The 18314-nt window shown below is 36.8% G+C and overlaps 1 protein-coding gene across 2 annotated transcripts in view; it reads left to right on the top strand.

The window, feature by feature from the left end:
• Positions 1–18314, top strand: part of LOC111156812 (RALY RNA binding protein like) — a 686812-nt gene that overhangs the window by 637435 nt on the left and 31063 nt on the right. For both annotated transcript variants that reach the window (XM_022517893.1, XM_022517892.1), the window contains one exon: positions 13665–13837. In XM_022517893.1, the coding sequence (XP_022373601.1) occupies positions 13665–13837 (173 nt within the window). The remainder of the gene's footprint in view (positions 1–13664; positions 13838–18314) is intronic.

Genomic DNA, 18314 nt, shown 5'->3' with positions numbered 1-18314 from the left:
GCCCCCCAGCAACCCTCAGTTTGTTTTGTGAGATTAAGAGTCACTTATGGTTTGTCTCCCTCCCAATCCCATCTTGTTTCATTTATTCTTTTCCTACCCCCAAACCCCCTACGTTGCATCTCCACTTCCTCATATCAGGGAGATCATATGATAGTTGTCTTTCTCCATTGACTTATTTCGCTAAGCATAATACCCTCTAGTTCCATCCACGTCATCGCAAATGGCAAGATTTCGTTTCTTTTGATCACATGACCCATTTTTTTAAAACATGAGCTATATACCTAGCACATGGATGGCAGCTTCTCACTAACGTGGATGGGAAAGAGTAGATAAAACAATCATTTTATTAAAAATTTCTATTATTAACATATTTTCTACTGAGAAAAGATACGGGCAAAAGATCGGAGTAGACATTTTTCTAAAGAAGACATACAGAGATGGCCATCAGGGACATGAAAAGAAGCTCAGCATCACCAGTCACGAGGGAAATGCAAATCAAAACCACCAGGTAATATCACCTCATGCTTGTCCGAATGGCTAGTATCAAAAAGACAAGAAACAACAAGTGCTGGTGTGGATATGGAAAAAAGGGAACCCTGGGGCACTGTTGGTGGGATTGTAACTTTCCACTATGAAAACAGATGGAGGGTCCTCAAAAGATTAAAAATAGAACTACCATATGATCCAAAAATTGCAGTACTGGGTATTTATTTGAAGAAAACAAAAACACTGCCTACCCTTCTTAATACAGAAATTTAGACTTTAGGAAGTTTTTTATATGCTGTCTATGGCACTAAGCTAAAGTGTTGCTGTAACTGAAATATCCTGTTATGTCGCATAAATCAATATTTCCCTTTGAGGAACTTCTGTGAAATTCGTTATTATGTAAAACAACCCTTACAGCAAAGGACTTTGATAACCAATTTGCACTTCAGTTTAAAGGATTATGGAGAACTCATTTAAATATAAATCACCTCAAAGAGAAAAATGTGATCCTTATTCTATCATATTATACCTTCCAGTTTCCTGCAATGAGTAATACCTTTCACATATCTTCTTGGAAGATCATCTATAAATGTAACACCAAAATTCAAAGCTTGCGTTTTCTTTTCATGAAAGGCTGTCACCTTATTTTTGTATGTGTTTAAACTTTCCCAGTCATGAGAGAGTTATTTTTAAAGTGATAGGCTTAGTCTTTTGATATTTATGTCTTTCTTACTTTAGGAAGAAAATGGAATTATTTAATTTGTAATTTCATCCACTTAGTAATTGTCTCCTGAACAGCCTTCGTATTTATGGAGATAAAATGATTACTTTCTATATTTTCTTTATGAAAAGAAATCAGGGTTGTAAGGAAAGAGTCAAGACTAGATTATAGAAAGTGGAGAGAAATAAAATAAAATTTTTTAAAATACTCAATATCTCCTTACTAAATTTAAGAGAGAAGTCATTTTAATGCTTATTTGGTTGCTAATCTAATTATTTTGTAGCTAACTAAGGTCTCTATTTCATTATTACTCTTTTATACATCTCTCATTCCCAATCTCAGTTTTTGATAATGGAAGTTTCTAGCATAGAGCACTGGCAGGAAGGAGATGGAGGATCACAAACCAAAGACTGAAAACCACACAACAATGGAGATTGTCCAGTATTCAAGCTTCATACTATCTTTTTTTTCTTTTTTGTTTGTAGTGAATTTCTAAGCTGTGAGGAATAATTGTAATGAAGTATAATTACTTGACTTGGGATTCTCTATACTTTCAACTGCTTCTAATGGGTATTTGTATGGTGTCCTGTCTCCCTCTTTGAGATTGTAAACTTCCTGAGCATAAGGTCATGTGTTCTCTTCCTTCTCTAACTCCCCAACAACATGTACTATGTACCAGGCACCACCTGGCAAGTCATCTCAACCCCTCAAATGTAAACTAGAGGAATGGATTATGACCTCAAACATACGATCCTAACTTTTGAGTTACAGTTAGCATAATTCTACAATGGATAGTTATTTTTTTCCTTGCATAATTCAATAGACACAACTTTGGGATATAGGGACTATGTAGATTATTGAAAACAACAAATAACACATCAGTGTAGCCTACAGTTGTGCCTCACTGTTGGATGATTCTTTTAAAAGAGCCACATATAAATGGCCATGTAGGAATGGCACAATTTACATGTGGTTTACACAGGAATGTTAAATGACAAAAAAGGGTAAAAGAGGCAAGAAGGAAAACTAGAAACTGGGTATCAAACAATAGGCACAATTAATCCACAGGCAACTACATTTTTTTGAAAAAATCAAACTTCGGGGCACCTGGATGGCTCAATGGGTTAAGCCTCTGCCTTCGGCTCAGGTCATGATCCCAGGGTTCTGGGATCGAGCCCCGCATCGGGCTCTCTGCTCAGCGGGGAGCCTGCTTCCTCCTCTCTCTCTGCCCGCCTCTCTGCCTACTTGTGACCTCTGTCTGTCAAATAAATTAATAAAAATCTTTAAAAAAAATCAAACTTCAAGCATAAAGTCTCTGATGTGAAAAGGCAAGCAGACATTATGTAATTCAATTTTATTCTCAGTGGTGTCCCTGATACACTGCAAGCCTGTCCTGCTTGGAAATTCCAATGATAATAGCCAATGTCTGACCTCAGCATTAGAGAGGTCACAAACCAGGTCCCATAAGATAAATTCATCCCCAAGATGTTTGGTAAAAGATACAGAATTTTACAAAATAACGTCCAAGATGGGGCACCTGGGTGGCTCAGTCATTAAGTGTCTGCCTTCAGCTCAGGTCGTGATCCCAGGGTCCTGGGATGGAGCTCCACATTGGGCTTCCTGCTCCGTGGGAAGCCTGCTTCTCCCTCTCCCACTCCCCCTGCTTGTGTTCCCTCTCTCTCGCTGGGTCTCTCTCTGTCAAATAAATAAATAAAATCTTTAAAAAAGGGGCAGTGGGGGGCACCTGGGTGGCTCAGTAGGTTGAGCATTTGCCTTTGGCTCAGGTCATGATCCCAGGATCCTAGGGTCAAGCCCCACATCAGGCTCCCTGCTCAGCGGGAAGCCTGCTTTTCCCTCTTCCACTGCCCTGCTTGTGAACTCTCTTTCTCTGTGTCTCTCTCTGTCAAAAAATATATAAAATCTTTTTTTTTTTTTTAAGATTTTATTTATTTATCTGACAGACAGAGATCACAAGTAGGCAGAGAGGCAGGCAGAGAGAGAGGAAGGGAAGCAGGCTCCCCGCTGAGCAGAGAGCCCGATGCGGGCCTCGATCCCAGGACCCTGGGATCATGACCCGAGCCAAAGGCAGCGGCTTAACCCACTGAGCCACCCAGGTGCCCAAAAAATATATAAAATTTTAAAAAATATATATATAACACCAAGAATTATAATATTACAAATAAATAGCAAAATACATAACTGCTTTTGAAAAGTTGGAATCTTTCCATATTGCTATCATTTTATGCATGGCATACTCTTTTCAGTTTACTAATATTTTTATTTAGCCAGTTCACATATGAATGTGATTTACTGGGTTGGTCCCTATTTGCATTTATGTCTCAGATGCCTACGATAGGTTCTCCTTATAGGGCACCAAGCCAAAGTTCTTTTGTTTTTACTTGGTTTGGTTCCCTGAAGCCAAGATAACGTGTCATCTATTGTGGATGTAATAGCCAATTAAATTTTTAAAAAGAGCTATAATATTCTCACTCCCAACCTTTAAATGGAGAGTCAACATAATTGTCCCATAGATGTTCATCTTAGATGCATTCAAATTTTTGTCAGGACATCTTTGAAGCCATCTTTTCTCTAGATAAATACCAGTAATTTTTTCAGCTGCCTCTCACGAATTTGGATTTGCATCTTGAACCGTTGTTATCTCTCTTCTCTGGTCTTCTATAGTTTGTCAACTGTGTATCGAGGTACTCAGGATGGAAAACATTGCTCCAGATATAATCTGGAGCACATATAACATGCTCCCTGTAATGTAACTATTTCTACCACCTATAATGTGACTATTTTTGTTCTGAATACCTTACTGCTAGCATTTGCACTCTGGATTAAACTGGTGATGTTTCTGGTTACAGATATTGGATTAAATACATGAATTGAGCTCTGTCATCTTCTGAAACTGCATTAAAATGATAGGATTTAAAAAATGAAAACCCCTAGGCATAAAGAGAATAGGAACAGAATTTTAGAAGCTAGACAGCAGATGGAGAATTGTACCTGACTTAGCATATCCTAGAAATCTGGGTCCAGTTTTAACCACAGAAATCCCAAAAGGCTCAAAATTAAAGATATATTCTTCTGGAAAAGCAGGTATTATAAATGGTTGCAAGTCTATAGAGGAATCAAATTCCTATATCACCATTCCTAACCCCACTAGAAAAGTGGTGAAGTTTCCTTAGAGAAAAACTACAACAGCAGATCTCAGAGCTGGTAGACAACAATTTTAAATGCAGTTGAAGATTAAGGAGAGAAGTGAAAGTTTACACAATTACTGTAGGAATTCCAGGCATTCTCTTCTCCCTCAGCTGCCAGGCTACTGGCAAGACACTAGAAGTTTTCATTGGGAATATGAGCATCCTGAAAGGAAGGATTTAAAGATGCTGGCATAGCTGCCACCCAAGGAATGGTCAACCTGGTCATCCTGCAAAAACAATAACCCTGTGCTTATGAAGCTGCCCATTGATATTTTAATACCCCACTGGTAATATGAATGGACAAGCATCACCGAGTAATAGAAAACACTTAACAAAGAAAAGAAATATCAGAAAAGGAAAAAGAGTTTGAAGGAAACAGATTATGCAGAAGAATAAAATTTTAAAAAGAAAAAAAAGCACCAATTAATACACTCAGAAAGAAAGAAGATACTGCATTCATGAAATAACGTGAAACTAAAATTTGAATATTCAGAGGACAGATAAAAGAACTTTTAGAAATTAACATATGATAGCACAAATAAATAACTCAATACAGGATTGGAAGACAAAATTAAAGAAACTCTCCCAGAAAATACAGAAGAAAATAGATATGGAAAACAAGAAGGTATGGATGTAAAAAATCACTGGATGAAATCTGAATAACAGGGTTTCAGAAAGAAAGAGGATAGAGCATCAAAAACATTTTCTAGGAAAACAAAAACTGAAGAGCATAGTTAATCACACGAAAGAATCCACTGGGTGCCTGAAACAATGCATGAAAATAGACGCACCTCCAAGCATATCATTGTGATATTTCAGAACGTGAGGACAAAGAGAGGTCAGTCCAAACCAACTTCAGAGAGACAGAAAAGAGCGAAAACAGTTCTCATATATAGAAACAGGAATCAGAATACCAATGGGCTTCTCAGCAGCCACACAGAAATGTAGAAGCCAATGAAAACATGCCCTAAAAATTCTGAGGTAATATCATTTAAAAGCTACAGTTCTGTACCTAATGCCCAAATCCTTAAATGTGAGGGTAGATTAAAGACATTTTCAGATATATAAATATCAAGAAGTATACCTTAATTCATTCTTTCTCTGAAAAGTACTGGAGGAGGTACTTCACTAAAACAAGGAGGTAAACTGAGAAAGGGGAAACACTGCTTTCCCAAAGCAGGGAAATCCAAAGGCAAAAACAAGGGGAATATTCAAGATGGTGGTAAAGGGTATCCTGGCATGAGCTGTGTGCAATGGGCCCAGAAAGAAAGAAGTCCAAATCAGATCTACTCCCAAGCTCTGAGAGAGACTTTTCCAAGATGAAATTGATCTAATGGCTAAAGGGTGGGGAAGTAAATCAGTCTAAATGAGATTTACATGTCTAGTTAAAGTTTGCTCAACTACATAAAAGTACATGGAGAATTAAATTAAAAACAAACAAACAACAACAAAAAAAAAACCTAAGGCAGTTTTTAACACCAAAGAAAATAGTATTGTTCAGGAAAGAAAAATTATTTATTATATACTAATAAGCTTATTTGCACAAAGTATTAAATACTTAAAATTATTTAAAAACAGAAAATTGGTCTAATCTAATTTACAATATAACTTCCTAGAGTGATGGGGAGTAAGTGGGGATTGTACGATAGAGAACTCAATCCTCAGCTTTCTAAGTCTGAGTAATATCAACAGACAGTAATATCAACAGAGCATAAATTGATCAAGAAATAGCAATATAAACATATTACTTAGAAATATGAGGGCATATATTTAAAATAATAAGCTGAGTGGAAAACCTTGAAGGAACTGAAAATGATGAGCAGGTAGGAACGGAAGACTGCTATTTTTGGTAAAAAAGTCTTGTGGAAATATTTGACTACAAAAATTAAATGTTTTAAAGAAGCTAAATTTAAAGGGATGAAAAGAAAGTGAGTTGTGTGGTTAGCAACAGAATCAAAGCTTTTCCCTCTACTTAATGGAGAAATTCCTATGGCTCTCCCTAGGATAACTGTAAAAGAAAAATTGCACTGGACACTTACTAAAAATGGCAAGGAAGACTTCATTCAAGACTGTTGCTTTTTTTTTTTTTTTTCTTTTTTTTTTTTTTTTGAGTAGGGCTCAAAACTAGTGCAATATGGGATAGAAACTGAACTCTACTAAAACAAAAGGCAGGATAATTTTTAAATGCTAAGCTAATGGAAAAGTATTAGAGGATATTAGTACAGAGCCTGGTTGGTATGATTGGGCCATCTGTGTTTGCCAATTGACTGTTATGGAAGATAAGCTTCTACTCTCCCACAGAGACTATCTTTCTTGATGATTACATTTCAAGGGGATGACTTCTAGATCTTAGGAAAGACAGGCCTAGGTTGTAAAAGATTTACATCTCAAAGGAGCATAGAAAGAATTTACAATCCCAAATTTTCTCAAGTAAGCACTTTAAGAAAAAAGAGGTCAGGAGCCTTTAGGAAGAAGCTTGTCTAAAGTTTGGTCAAGCTGAGGGGTACACTAAAGTCCTTGGTAATAATCACCCTCTTTCAAAATTGAAATCTTTCTCCTCACATTCTTATCTCATATACTCTACTCTCTGTGGCCTGTCTCTGCTCACATCAGCACTACATAAATCCTGTCAACCAAATTGCCAAACGGAACATCTTCTATTCCTTCTACAACCAGTATTGCAAACCCTTACCTTAACGTCTTTTTACTCCATCCCTTCTATTTTCCCAATACTGTTGCCAGTACCCAAACCCTCATCATCTCTCACTTGTTCTGATGCACTCATCTTATTTTTTAACAACTTTAGTGAGGTATATTTTACATACAATGAAACGTCATCATCCCAAGACTGCAATTCAATGACTTCTTAGTGGTTTTTCTGAGCAGTACAACCATCACCACAAATCAGTTAGAACATTTTCATCCTCCAAAGCCTCCCCTGGTAGTTGGTCTCCCCACTTCTAGTTTGCTTCCTCCTTAATTCATCTTACTTGTGGCAAATAGATTTACACTAGCAAAACATCCAAGACCCCAGGCTTAAGAATCAAACAGAAGTAGGTTCAATCCTCTTAGAGATCTAGTCCCCAAACTTATTAGTTGTGTGATATTTGGAAAGGTGCTTATGAAATCTATAAAATGGAGGGGGGGGGGTTAATATCTATCCCTTAAAATTATTGTGAGGTTTAAATAAACACAGCATCTCTGTAATTTTTAAAATCATTTATATTGAATTTGTGGTGACCTCAACAATCCAGGTACTCCAGAAGAACAAATTTAAGGTCATTTTCTCCAGGAATGTACTTATGTAACTGACATTTTAACTGGAAAGCAATCCTCCAATGTAACATTCCTGATGCTCTTTTATGTCATTATTAGTAATACCATAATAAGTTGCATCTTTTTAAATAGCATTTATTGGAATCATTGAGTTAAATTCATATTATATACAGGTGTTATAATGTAGAATTTTTTTAATAATATAGCTTATACTGGTATGCAAAAACAATAGTTCCAGGGTACTTGCTTGGCTCTAATGAATAATGTGACTGTTTTGTATCACATTCTTTCCCACCATCTGCTAAGTACAATTTAGCTAGCAATTAGCTAGCAATTAAGCCGGCCTGTCAAAAAACTTAATTGTCAACTCAACCAATTTTCAGAGTTATATTAATGATAATAGCTATGCAGCAAACTGAATTTGATAAAAATGCTTTGAACATAAACCCCAACAATTCTAACTTGTTTTCTCAACCATATACAGCTTTGGAAATAGAAATATGATGTGCAAAAATAAATAAATAAATAAATAAACCTTTCGAATAGGAGGGTTGAAATTTAATATCAAATTCTTTTCTTTCATGGCTTTCTAAATACTGAGGCATTTTCCCATAAACAGAAGCACCTACCTAGCACTCGCCCTCCTTTTCCCTTGACAGCCCTTACTTAGTTGGAGCATGTGCCCCTAACTAAACAGACTTCTTCATTCTTTAAAATTGTCTGGTTACTGAAGAGATTCAAAGATCTGTCAAATTAGGCCTTTCTTCTAGAGATATATTAGGAAACAGCCCAGGCTATGGAGTCAGAAAACCTTAAGCAGGAATTCTGACTCTTGTACTCACTAGCTGTGTGACCATGAAAACCTGTTTCTCCATCTGTCGAATGATTAAGAAGCCTCCCCTGCAGAATGTTTCAAGGCCTATAGGTAATGAATGTTGCATGGTCAGCACTTTGTAAGGACTCACTAACTTGGAGCCATAATAAATCTTTTTTTTGTTGAAATCCATAGTTTATGTAATATTAGAGATATCTTTTAGGCATAAGCTCCTAGCTTTTTAGTTCCTAATCCATTCTTTAAAAAAAAAAAAAAATCTAAAGCTCACTTAGCCCACAAAAGAAATGCTATGGTCACCCATCACTCTGACCTAAAGAAGACAACAGAGACTCCAAAGGATGCCAGCGATCAAAAACAGCCCCCCTCCTGTAAGCCCGTGCAGACTTCACGCTTTATTTTTCTCCTGAAGGCTTATCCATGTGAAAATGAACAATCTTCTAAGAAACTCTCAGACCCCACATTTACTCTGACTTAGTTGTAGGGGCTCTCCCTGAAAATGTGGCAGGAAATGTTTCTTTTAATCTCTGTGGCTTCATATTTTTGCTACCATGATGCCGAATTCAGTACTCACTTTGACTCTCTGAAAAGGATTTGACACCCAGACGTTTACATTCATTTTTTAGTTCCATGACAATTCATAAACCTATTCAGCAAATATTTCACTTGCATGTAAGGCTCTGAATTAACCATCAAGGCTACGAAGATGAATAAAAATGTTTCTGCCCCAAAGAACTTTAGCGGCAGAGACGTAAATGTGTAGCCGCACACATACAGACCACATATACACTCAACACTCAATAAAACGGAAATAGCGATAAGTAGAAAAAGAATTATGAGATAAAGAGAATGCTATTAAATCAGGACTAAACTAAAATATATTAATGACTTCTAGTAGCAGTAAAATTAGTTAATTATTTATAAAACAGAACAAGTTGCTTTGTTTCTATTTCAACAAGATCATTACTGGATCAAAACTGCTTGTTAAACCGTGAACCAAGTTTAATAAACAAGATGTGCTTTCCTGTGTGATTTTATTCCTAGAACCTATCATTGTTTAGTGATTATAACGTTTTTCACTGAGGTAATGATAAAAATCTATGATGACTACATATTACCAAAGCATAGGCTGATTGTTTGATTATCATTGCAATTAAAGGGTTTTTTTTTCTCAAAACATATAACGTCTTCCACACATTTGCTTCCAACTTAATGAATGGATGAATGAGGATAAGTCCTAGGTTTCTTTGCACTGAACTCTAATACACTCTTGCTTTTGAAATGGACTGTTAGAGGAGTTCCGTGTATGTTATACAACACACATACAAAAGCAGAGAATAATTTAAAACACTATGCCTATGTAAACAGAAATGAAGCCAAAATTGTCTTTGCAGTGTATAATTCTTAATGGTCAGTAGTGATGAATGATTTTACATAAACTGTCTGTAGCAATCAAATAATCAATATAGATTCAACTCAAGAATTGTCTTTGAGCCTGTTATGATAACATGTTTTTGTGGCCTTTACACTTTAGAAAACACATTCACCTCTTTTTTCTCATTTGAGTACGCAGCAACTCTCTGAAAGATGTTATTTTCATGTTCATCTTTTAGAGAAGAAAGCCATAGTTAATAGGACTAATAATTAACAGAATTATGGATCTCAAATCCTATATCCTCTCTAAAAGCTTATATTATCTCTTCTATGTATTAAGCACTCAGTAAGGGGTCCAGAGCAAATCAAACAATTTCTTGATAACTGACGTGTATTGCACTTTTCACCTTACAAAAGATTAACAACTATATTATCCCCTTTGAATGGGACAATGACCTTTTGAGACAAGAGCTCAAATATTAGGGAAACTTAAACACCACTGAGAAGAGGATAAGACAACAGTAGACTATAAGACAGTGTTTGATCTGGGCTTTGGTTGATTGGGAGAGAAGGGACCCTATTCAGGTAGGAAGATCAGGAGAGTCAGTTTGGATTTCAAACACAACTGCAACGAATTGATGCACAAAGCCAAATGAGGGCTACTCATCTTTAAGTTCTGATCCTACATGGCTTCTCTAAAAATCTTCCATACTTCTTTGGTGAAAGACTTTTCAGAGGGGGAAAAAAGAAACTGGAATATTAATTTCAAAAATTAAAAAGCAAGTGTTCCCAGAGAACAAATATTTCTGAAATCATTAAAGAAGAAATGTATATGTCACACCAAATGAATTTCCAAAATGATATTAATCCTAAATAAAAGTGCAGTTATGCGTTATTTAAAAAAAAAATAAACGTAATGATCTAAAATTGAGAAAGTCTGGCTTTAGGAAAATTTGTAAGATTCAATACACTTTTTCACTGTATAGGATAATAACTGTCCAGTCCCAAACATCCATCCCTCTCTCATTCTCAAAATATCAAATCAGGTTATGAGAGCAATGGTATTTTTTTTTAAGATTTTATTTGTTTATTTGAGAGAGCAAACACGAGCAGGGGGAAGGGGCAGAGGGAGAAGCAGACTCTGCTCAAACTCGGCTGCACATCACAACTTCCCTTCACTTGGTGCTGGCCAGCGGTGTGTATATAGTAGGTTAAGGGTCAAAACCTGTAGCGGTTTTTTCCAATGATATGTGGAAGGAAGGCAAGATGAATAAAACCTAGTAATTTTCTGTAACAGTTAAGTTCAGCATGTGTTTGGTCTATATCTCTTGTCTGATTTGCCTTCCTTTTATTTTTATTTTTATTTTTTCTGATTTGCCTTCCTTTTACTCCAGATACTTGGGTCATCTTCTCCAGACTAAACCTTTTTGAATAAGCTTGACAGTAATCACTTAAGAATCTTCATAGGACTTTCTATGCTAAAAGTAATGCAGACATCAGAGAAAAGGGAATTTATGCCACTTGCTTTCCTCTGGACACTCACTATATGAGGATAAAGAGTGTAGCTTTGAAAGCAGAATTTACATCATCACTACATTAGTTATATTGTTCTATGGAGAAAACGGACACTAACAAGTTGATAGAAAAACAACATGGAATGTATAGTCTGTATCTATATGTGGAAAGTTAATGTGAAGAAAAAGAGCCTAGATTGTGTCATTTTAAGATGCCTGCAATAATTGTTGTTAGCCTTTTTGGATCCACACCATCTCTTCTTCACCTGAGGAATGAGGCCTCAGACCCACAGTTTTTCACTGTTATTCCCTGTTCTTTCCAGTCCTCTCGTCCCATGCTTACTGGTGGTGGTGTTATCTTGACATATTCCCAATGAGGAGCATGTGTCTCCCTTTTTCTATGTAACAGTACACATTTATGTAGCCCCCCTTCATAGTGTGCAAAACATTTCCCAAGTATAAGCTGTGTTAATCCTCACAGCAAACCCAGAGGCAGGTGTTTTTGTTATACAGATGAAAGCTGACCTACTGTTATACAGATGAGGGAAAGCTGTTCTAATGACCTGACCAAGTGACCAAAACAGACTCAAGGCCAGTGTGCATGACTCTACTGGTAAGTAGCTAAGCTTGACCTAGAATCCTGTCCTCCGACAGCAGGGCCAAGGCACAACCCTACCCTTTTGTCTGATTCTCAATACATAAACGTTAGTATTTGGAGAATTAAAATACAAGAACACGTGTGTAGCTGTCATTAAAATTTTAAACATCTTATAGAAGAGGATACCTGCTTATTTATACATCATTTTTGTCAGTTTATTGATTTACATGTTAGTTGTATTAGAAAAGATTTGTGCTGAGTCGAAATATATGTATACCACTGCTTACTTTCTTTTTAACTCACATTATGAAAAAGACTACGAATAAACATGCCTCAATTTATTTGGCTCTATAAACTATCTTTATTGCCATGAAAGATAAATAAATAAGTTTAAAATGTAGCATCTTTTAAAACTCAAATCAGGGGCACCTGGGTGTCTCAGTTGGTTACGCATCTGCCTTTGGCTCAGGTCATGGTTCCAGGGTCCTGGGATCAAGCCCCACATCGCCCTGATCCATGGAGATCCTGCTTCTCCCTCTCCCTCTGCCTGCTGCTCTGCCTACTCATGCTCTCTCTCTCTCTGTCAAATAAATAAATAAAATCTTTAAAAAAAAACTCAAATAATGTGATAATTGATAAAATAACAATAATCAAAATGAGAGAAAACCACACAGCTTTTGAGATAACCATGTACACACAGGAATAAGTTAGAGAAGGAGGTACATTAAATGATCTTGTTTATTCAATACCCAAACCTTTCTTGATATTTTTATAAGAAATGAAAACCAACCACTAGGGGAGATAATTATTAGGTTGTCAGCATAATTCCCATCTGGGCGAATTTCTGTAAATGGAATGTGCACACCCTGGTAATTAGAGGGTATTCTATTAATGTAGAATGTAGTTTCATTTGTTGAGCACTTATTATTTGCAAATAACTCTACTAAACTCATTGATTTACTATTCCAAACCCTGGAAGTTAAGAAATAGTTATCCTAATTGTACAGATGAGAAAACTGAGGCACAAGGAGGGTTAACCATTTTGGCTTTGCATCACAAAGCTGGTAAATCTAATGCCAGAATTTTGTTCTTAACCATTGCAGATAACCACATCTGCCAATGGAATTTAGAATCTAAAATGTCAGAGTATTGTTCACATAGACAAGTTGTCTGGAAGACAATGCATATGCTTTTGTACTTTTTTTCCTCAGTGCATTTTTGTCTTTTTCACTTAGATTTGAACTTGTCAATGAACTTTCTTCATCTTCCTTCCTTGAGTGAACAAGTTCTGTGTTTCATTTGATTTTTGTCCTTTATTTTTGCTGTATTTTTTCCTCGGAGAGCATATCCCTATTAGAAAAGAATATATATATAGCCAGGAAGATCCATCTCTTCAAGTAAATCATTATTACTTTATATACTAGTACCATCTGGTCTTCCTAATTTTTGATAATTCCATTTAAAAAATAAATCTACTTAAATGAAAATATACACAGGTATAGGCATATAATTTACATGACTGAATAAATTCAAGTGGAACATAATAATACCTTATCTTCCTCACACAGATTTACCCTTTCATAGACTGTTTTTCATGGTTTATCCAAATGGCTCATGAGCAACCCAAGGTAGTAGTCATTTGCTTTCTCCCCCCCAGAAGCTCAGAAGAAGCAATTGGAAGAAAGTATAGAGCTGATCCAAGATGAATGTGTGTCAGAGAATGCAGATCACTCTACAGAGGAGCCTGCTGAAGGAGGGCCAGATGCGGATGGAGAAGAGATGACTGATGGGATAGAGGAGGACTTCGATGAAGATGGGGGTCATGAGCTGGTAGGAACTAAACATTTGGTGTTCACACCCTTTGGTAACAGCACCAGCATGTCAGCAACTCATTCATTCTAAAATAAAGATTTAATATTTGGGGCTTATTTCATTCTTATCTACATATATGCAAGGCAACATCAGTATAGTGCTTTGCACATAATAAGTGCTCAATACATTTCTGCAAACTTAAAATATGACAGAGTAAATGAATGGACAGTTGAAATATTATAGATGACATCAGCTATAGTTAAAGTGAAATGAAAGATTCTCTTTCCCAATTGCTCCATCATGAAAGGAATCTTGCATTTGAGCAATTATATGTGAACTGTACATGGATATAATATTCTGGCTACAAATGACCATCTAATGGAAAATACATGGCTCCCTCTCTTATTAGTGTCATTCAGTGATGATAATTATCTTTACTAGTTGTATGGCCAACAGTTATTTCTGTAGTCTGAAGACTAAGATGACCCTTGATATATGGCTGGTTCACCATCTTTAGTGCATGTACTGCTTGATAGCCAGTTTTTATGAGTTGGGGTTTTAGCCCAGACTTGATTCCTTGTATGTTTTATTTTCCCAATGTTGTTATAATCATAGTGCTCACTTCTGATGGTCTTTCCTGTATACATACACCAGGGACTTTGTAAATATATGCTGATGAGGATGCAATTTCTCATATTTTATCCTCCATGAAATTAAACATACTATCTTAAAGGGACTGACTACTAAAAATGATGAGACGACAAGTTTGAGTGTGCGTGTGTATGTGTGTGTGTGGCCAGCTCTCAAATATCTGTGGACTAATCATATTAAACTTCACTTATCCCAGGTAATTTCAGATTCCAGTTTGTTACAATACCTATTATTACTTAATGAATTTTGTCATGGTGGTTGTTGTTTTGGTGTGGTAACCACCCTACCAATAGTTTCATTTTGGAAGCTATATATTGATTTTTGGCATTCCGGTTCTGTTTAAATTGCATGGGGCCTTCATTTAAACTTTTCAAATAGTCTTTAGAGTCTTTAATAACCACCCTTATTTCTCCAGAAATTGGCATCAGCTTGAAGGAATTAAGTCACTTTTTAGAATGGTTTTGATTTCAAGAAATCTATTAAGCAGGATAGAATGAAAGATTAACAGACCTTTCAGATTTTCCTTAGGCCAAACTTTCATTCAATAACTTAATTTCCTCAACCCTTTGTAATCAGACTTCTGTTTTTACCATTCTATTGTGAGTGCTTTTGCCAAGGTCTATGCAGCCCTCTGTGTTGCCATTTCCAATGGTTACCTCTCTGTTCTTATTTTCATTTACTTCTCAGCAAAATTTGGCTAAGAACCAATTAGGGGAATTCTGAGAAATTCTCCTATGATACCAAGTGCTCATTCTCATTTTCCTGTGTTAGAAACTTTCACTCCATACTCCCATTTCAAATATTAGAGTAGCCCAGGGCTTTGCCATATCCTACTTTCTCTTTCTACTCTTTTCCAGGATGACTTCATTAAATAACAGAGTTTTAAATATCATCTATAGGCCAAAGATTCCCAAATCTAAATTTGTATTCCTTATCTCTTCCTAGAATTCTAGACTCAGACATTTAGGTGCCCATCTCTTCACAGATGTCCTCCAATAAACCACTGAAACTCAACATGACCAAAACATTCTTGGTTTTCCTCCAGTCATCTTATCCCTTCCCAGTCTTCATTCTGATAAACAACTTCATTATCCACATAGTTGTTAAAACCAAGGAGGCTAGGATTACCTTTGATTCTCTCCACCCTCCCCCATTAAATCTACTTCCAAATCATAACCCAAAGCTAATTACATCTCCACTACAACAAACTGATTTTCTTGGTTCAGCTCATGCAATCCATTCTCCACACAAGAAAGATAAAATTCTTTATAAACTATACATCAGATAATTTTACTCCCTTGCTTAAAATCCTACAACAGTTTCTATGACACTTAAAATAAAAATCCCCAAGTGTATGAATGTAAATTGTAATGAGGTTCGGTGTTGACAATGCCAGTGGAGAGAGAGAACTTCATGAAGAGAAAGGGAGAAAGTTCCTGATGCTGCAGGGAAAGGAATCTAGAACACAGCTATATGGGGCTGGCCCTCAACATGAAGAGGAACGTTTTTCCACTGCAACTAGCTGCAATAAGTCTGAGGATTTGGTGGCAGGGGTTTAAGGGAGTTCAAGCACAAACTATATAAGTCAGAGGGTGATGATCTCTGGAGAGTGAGAAGAGACAGACAGGACCACAGATTGGAGGAGAATGGAGATTTAAAGAAGCTAGTATGTAAAACATAGAGGGGCACTAATTTAGAAAACAAATAAAGATTGACAGCTAGTGTTAATAGCCAATTGAGGTTAAAGACAAAGGTTTAATGCAGTAGTATTTTTTTTTAACTTTAGTGTATATCAAGATTAACTGGAGAACTTGTTAAAATACGGACTGTTGTATTTCATTCCTAGAGTTTCTGATTCAGTATGCTGAGTGAATCTGGGACTGCCTGTCTGGGGACCGTACTTTGAGAAACACACTGTTGTAGAGGCATCAATCAGCCCAGCTGTGCAGCTTTCTCCATTAGCTTGTATCAGCCCTGGTAGAAGCACGGAGAAAGCCAATACATTCAGTTGGATTTTGTCAGATAAGTGCAAAGAAAAATAACAAATAAAGAACATTGAGGACATTAGTAAAGAGTGGCTAACTAGATGAATCATGGAGTTGAACCTGAGCAGGGTAGATGGGAACACAGAAGGGGACTGACAAGTAGAAAATAGAGACAGAAAGGGAAAGTCCTATGCCTTTAAAGGAAGGGGAAATGAAGTGCATATGAGAAAAGTGAAGGTTGTACTTAGAGATTTGAGATATTTTAGACACGTGACAGTTAAGTGATAAGGAGATCCATAGGAGGCGGTGATGGAAGTGGGATCAGAGCAAAAGTCACTGCATATGAAGATTTCAAGGAACTTCGAGGCTCAGCAGCAAGACTGGTCATCTACATGGGCATGAAATCACTCCAAATATCAGATAAAAGTAAAAGAAGTAAAATAAGACAATTACCAAAAGTCAGCTGCCATGAAAGAGATGGCATGGTCAGTGTTAGTCCCAGATCTGTCACTATCCAATCCAATTGAATCACCTTAAAACCAATAACTTCTCTGAGTCTCAGCTTTCTTATCTGTAAAAGTAGTAAGGTTAGATCAGAAGTTTCTAAAATCCATTCTGTTTGATCTTTACTCCGAGTGAGTCTGTGTTCCAGGAGCACTACATCTGAAGGAGCAAGTGTTGGTCATGCCAAGGGAATAAATCCAAACCACGGTGTTTGGTTTACACTCTGAATACACAGAAAGTAACTGATTAGCACTATGGCTGCCTGGAGATGCTTGGGTTTTCTGCCTTAACCCTTGTACTATAACTGGGGGCTTAGAATTAAATCCTATCTCTAATATCTCACTTTGTTTTTAAAGACTTGGAAAACAATGAATGAGAATGAGCAATCAAAATAGAGACTGAACAGTCCCTCCTAGTGACTGGCCAAGAGAAAATTCCTCTGTCTGGTGTCCACTGTTTCCTCTTTTCCAGTGTTGGGTCCGTTATCAAAGGAATGAGCCTGAGACAAAGTGAAAGTTATGCAAAGCCTTATTCTATGCCAAGCATCAGAAGTCAGACTGACCGGCCAGGGCCACCTCCGAAGAGAGCGACCCCCCTTTGGTCTTACAGGCTAGTTTTATAGGGCACAACCACAGACCTCTACTTATGTGGTTTTGGCTGATTGGATGTCTTTTACCTGTCTGGCCTTATTTTAGGTGTGTGTTTTAGCAACGATTACCCGGAACCGATATCACTAACTGCTGAGGCATTTATTAAACAACAAAATGGCTACCTAGGCAACATGGTAACAACAAAATGGCTATTTAGGCAATGAAATGGCTATCTAGGCAACATGGAGTCACTCTGGCTAAGCAGGCCCAGGCAGGCCCTAGAGGTTTAACAGGTTTTAACGTGGAATCGGCCCCAACATCCAGACCACATGAACCAGATCATCTGTGGTTCCTGAAAAGAGAAGTAAAAGCATAAATGTTCTCTTTTAAAAAGGCAGATATGGTTACAGATTCAGCAAGAATATAATATAATTAGGTTTTTAACACATGCAGTAGGAGTCAGAAAGAAGAGCTAGAACACATGCTCAGGCAGGTGCTCAAAGAAAATCTGGAATGAACAGGAAACAAGAATTGTATCTGAAGCAAGGGAGATCCAGCCAAATGAGCTAATGGGTCAGTTGTAGGTGGTGGTATCCCTGTGGAGCATGTGAGAAGCTGAAGGCACGAGCTGTCCTTTCATTGTCTAGTTCTAAATATCCAGTTAGTGAAATTGATTTCCATGAAACAATCCATTCAGCTGACATTTGGGTGCCTATTCTGTGTGAACCAGGTGTTATCAAAAATGCAAAGATAACTAAAACTATT

Source organism: Enhydra lutris, unplaced genomic scaffold (genome assembly GCF_002288905.1).
Source record: "Enhydra lutris kenyoni isolate GAN:26980312 unplaced genomic scaffold, ASM228890v2 scaffoldscaffold49, whole genome shotgun sequence".
Lineage (NCBI taxonomy): Eukaryota > Metazoa > Chordata > Mammalia > Carnivora > Mustelidae > Enhydra > Enhydra lutris.
The sequence above is the reverse complement of the archived record's forward strand: the minus strand, read 5'-3'. Positions and strand labels throughout refer to the sequence as shown.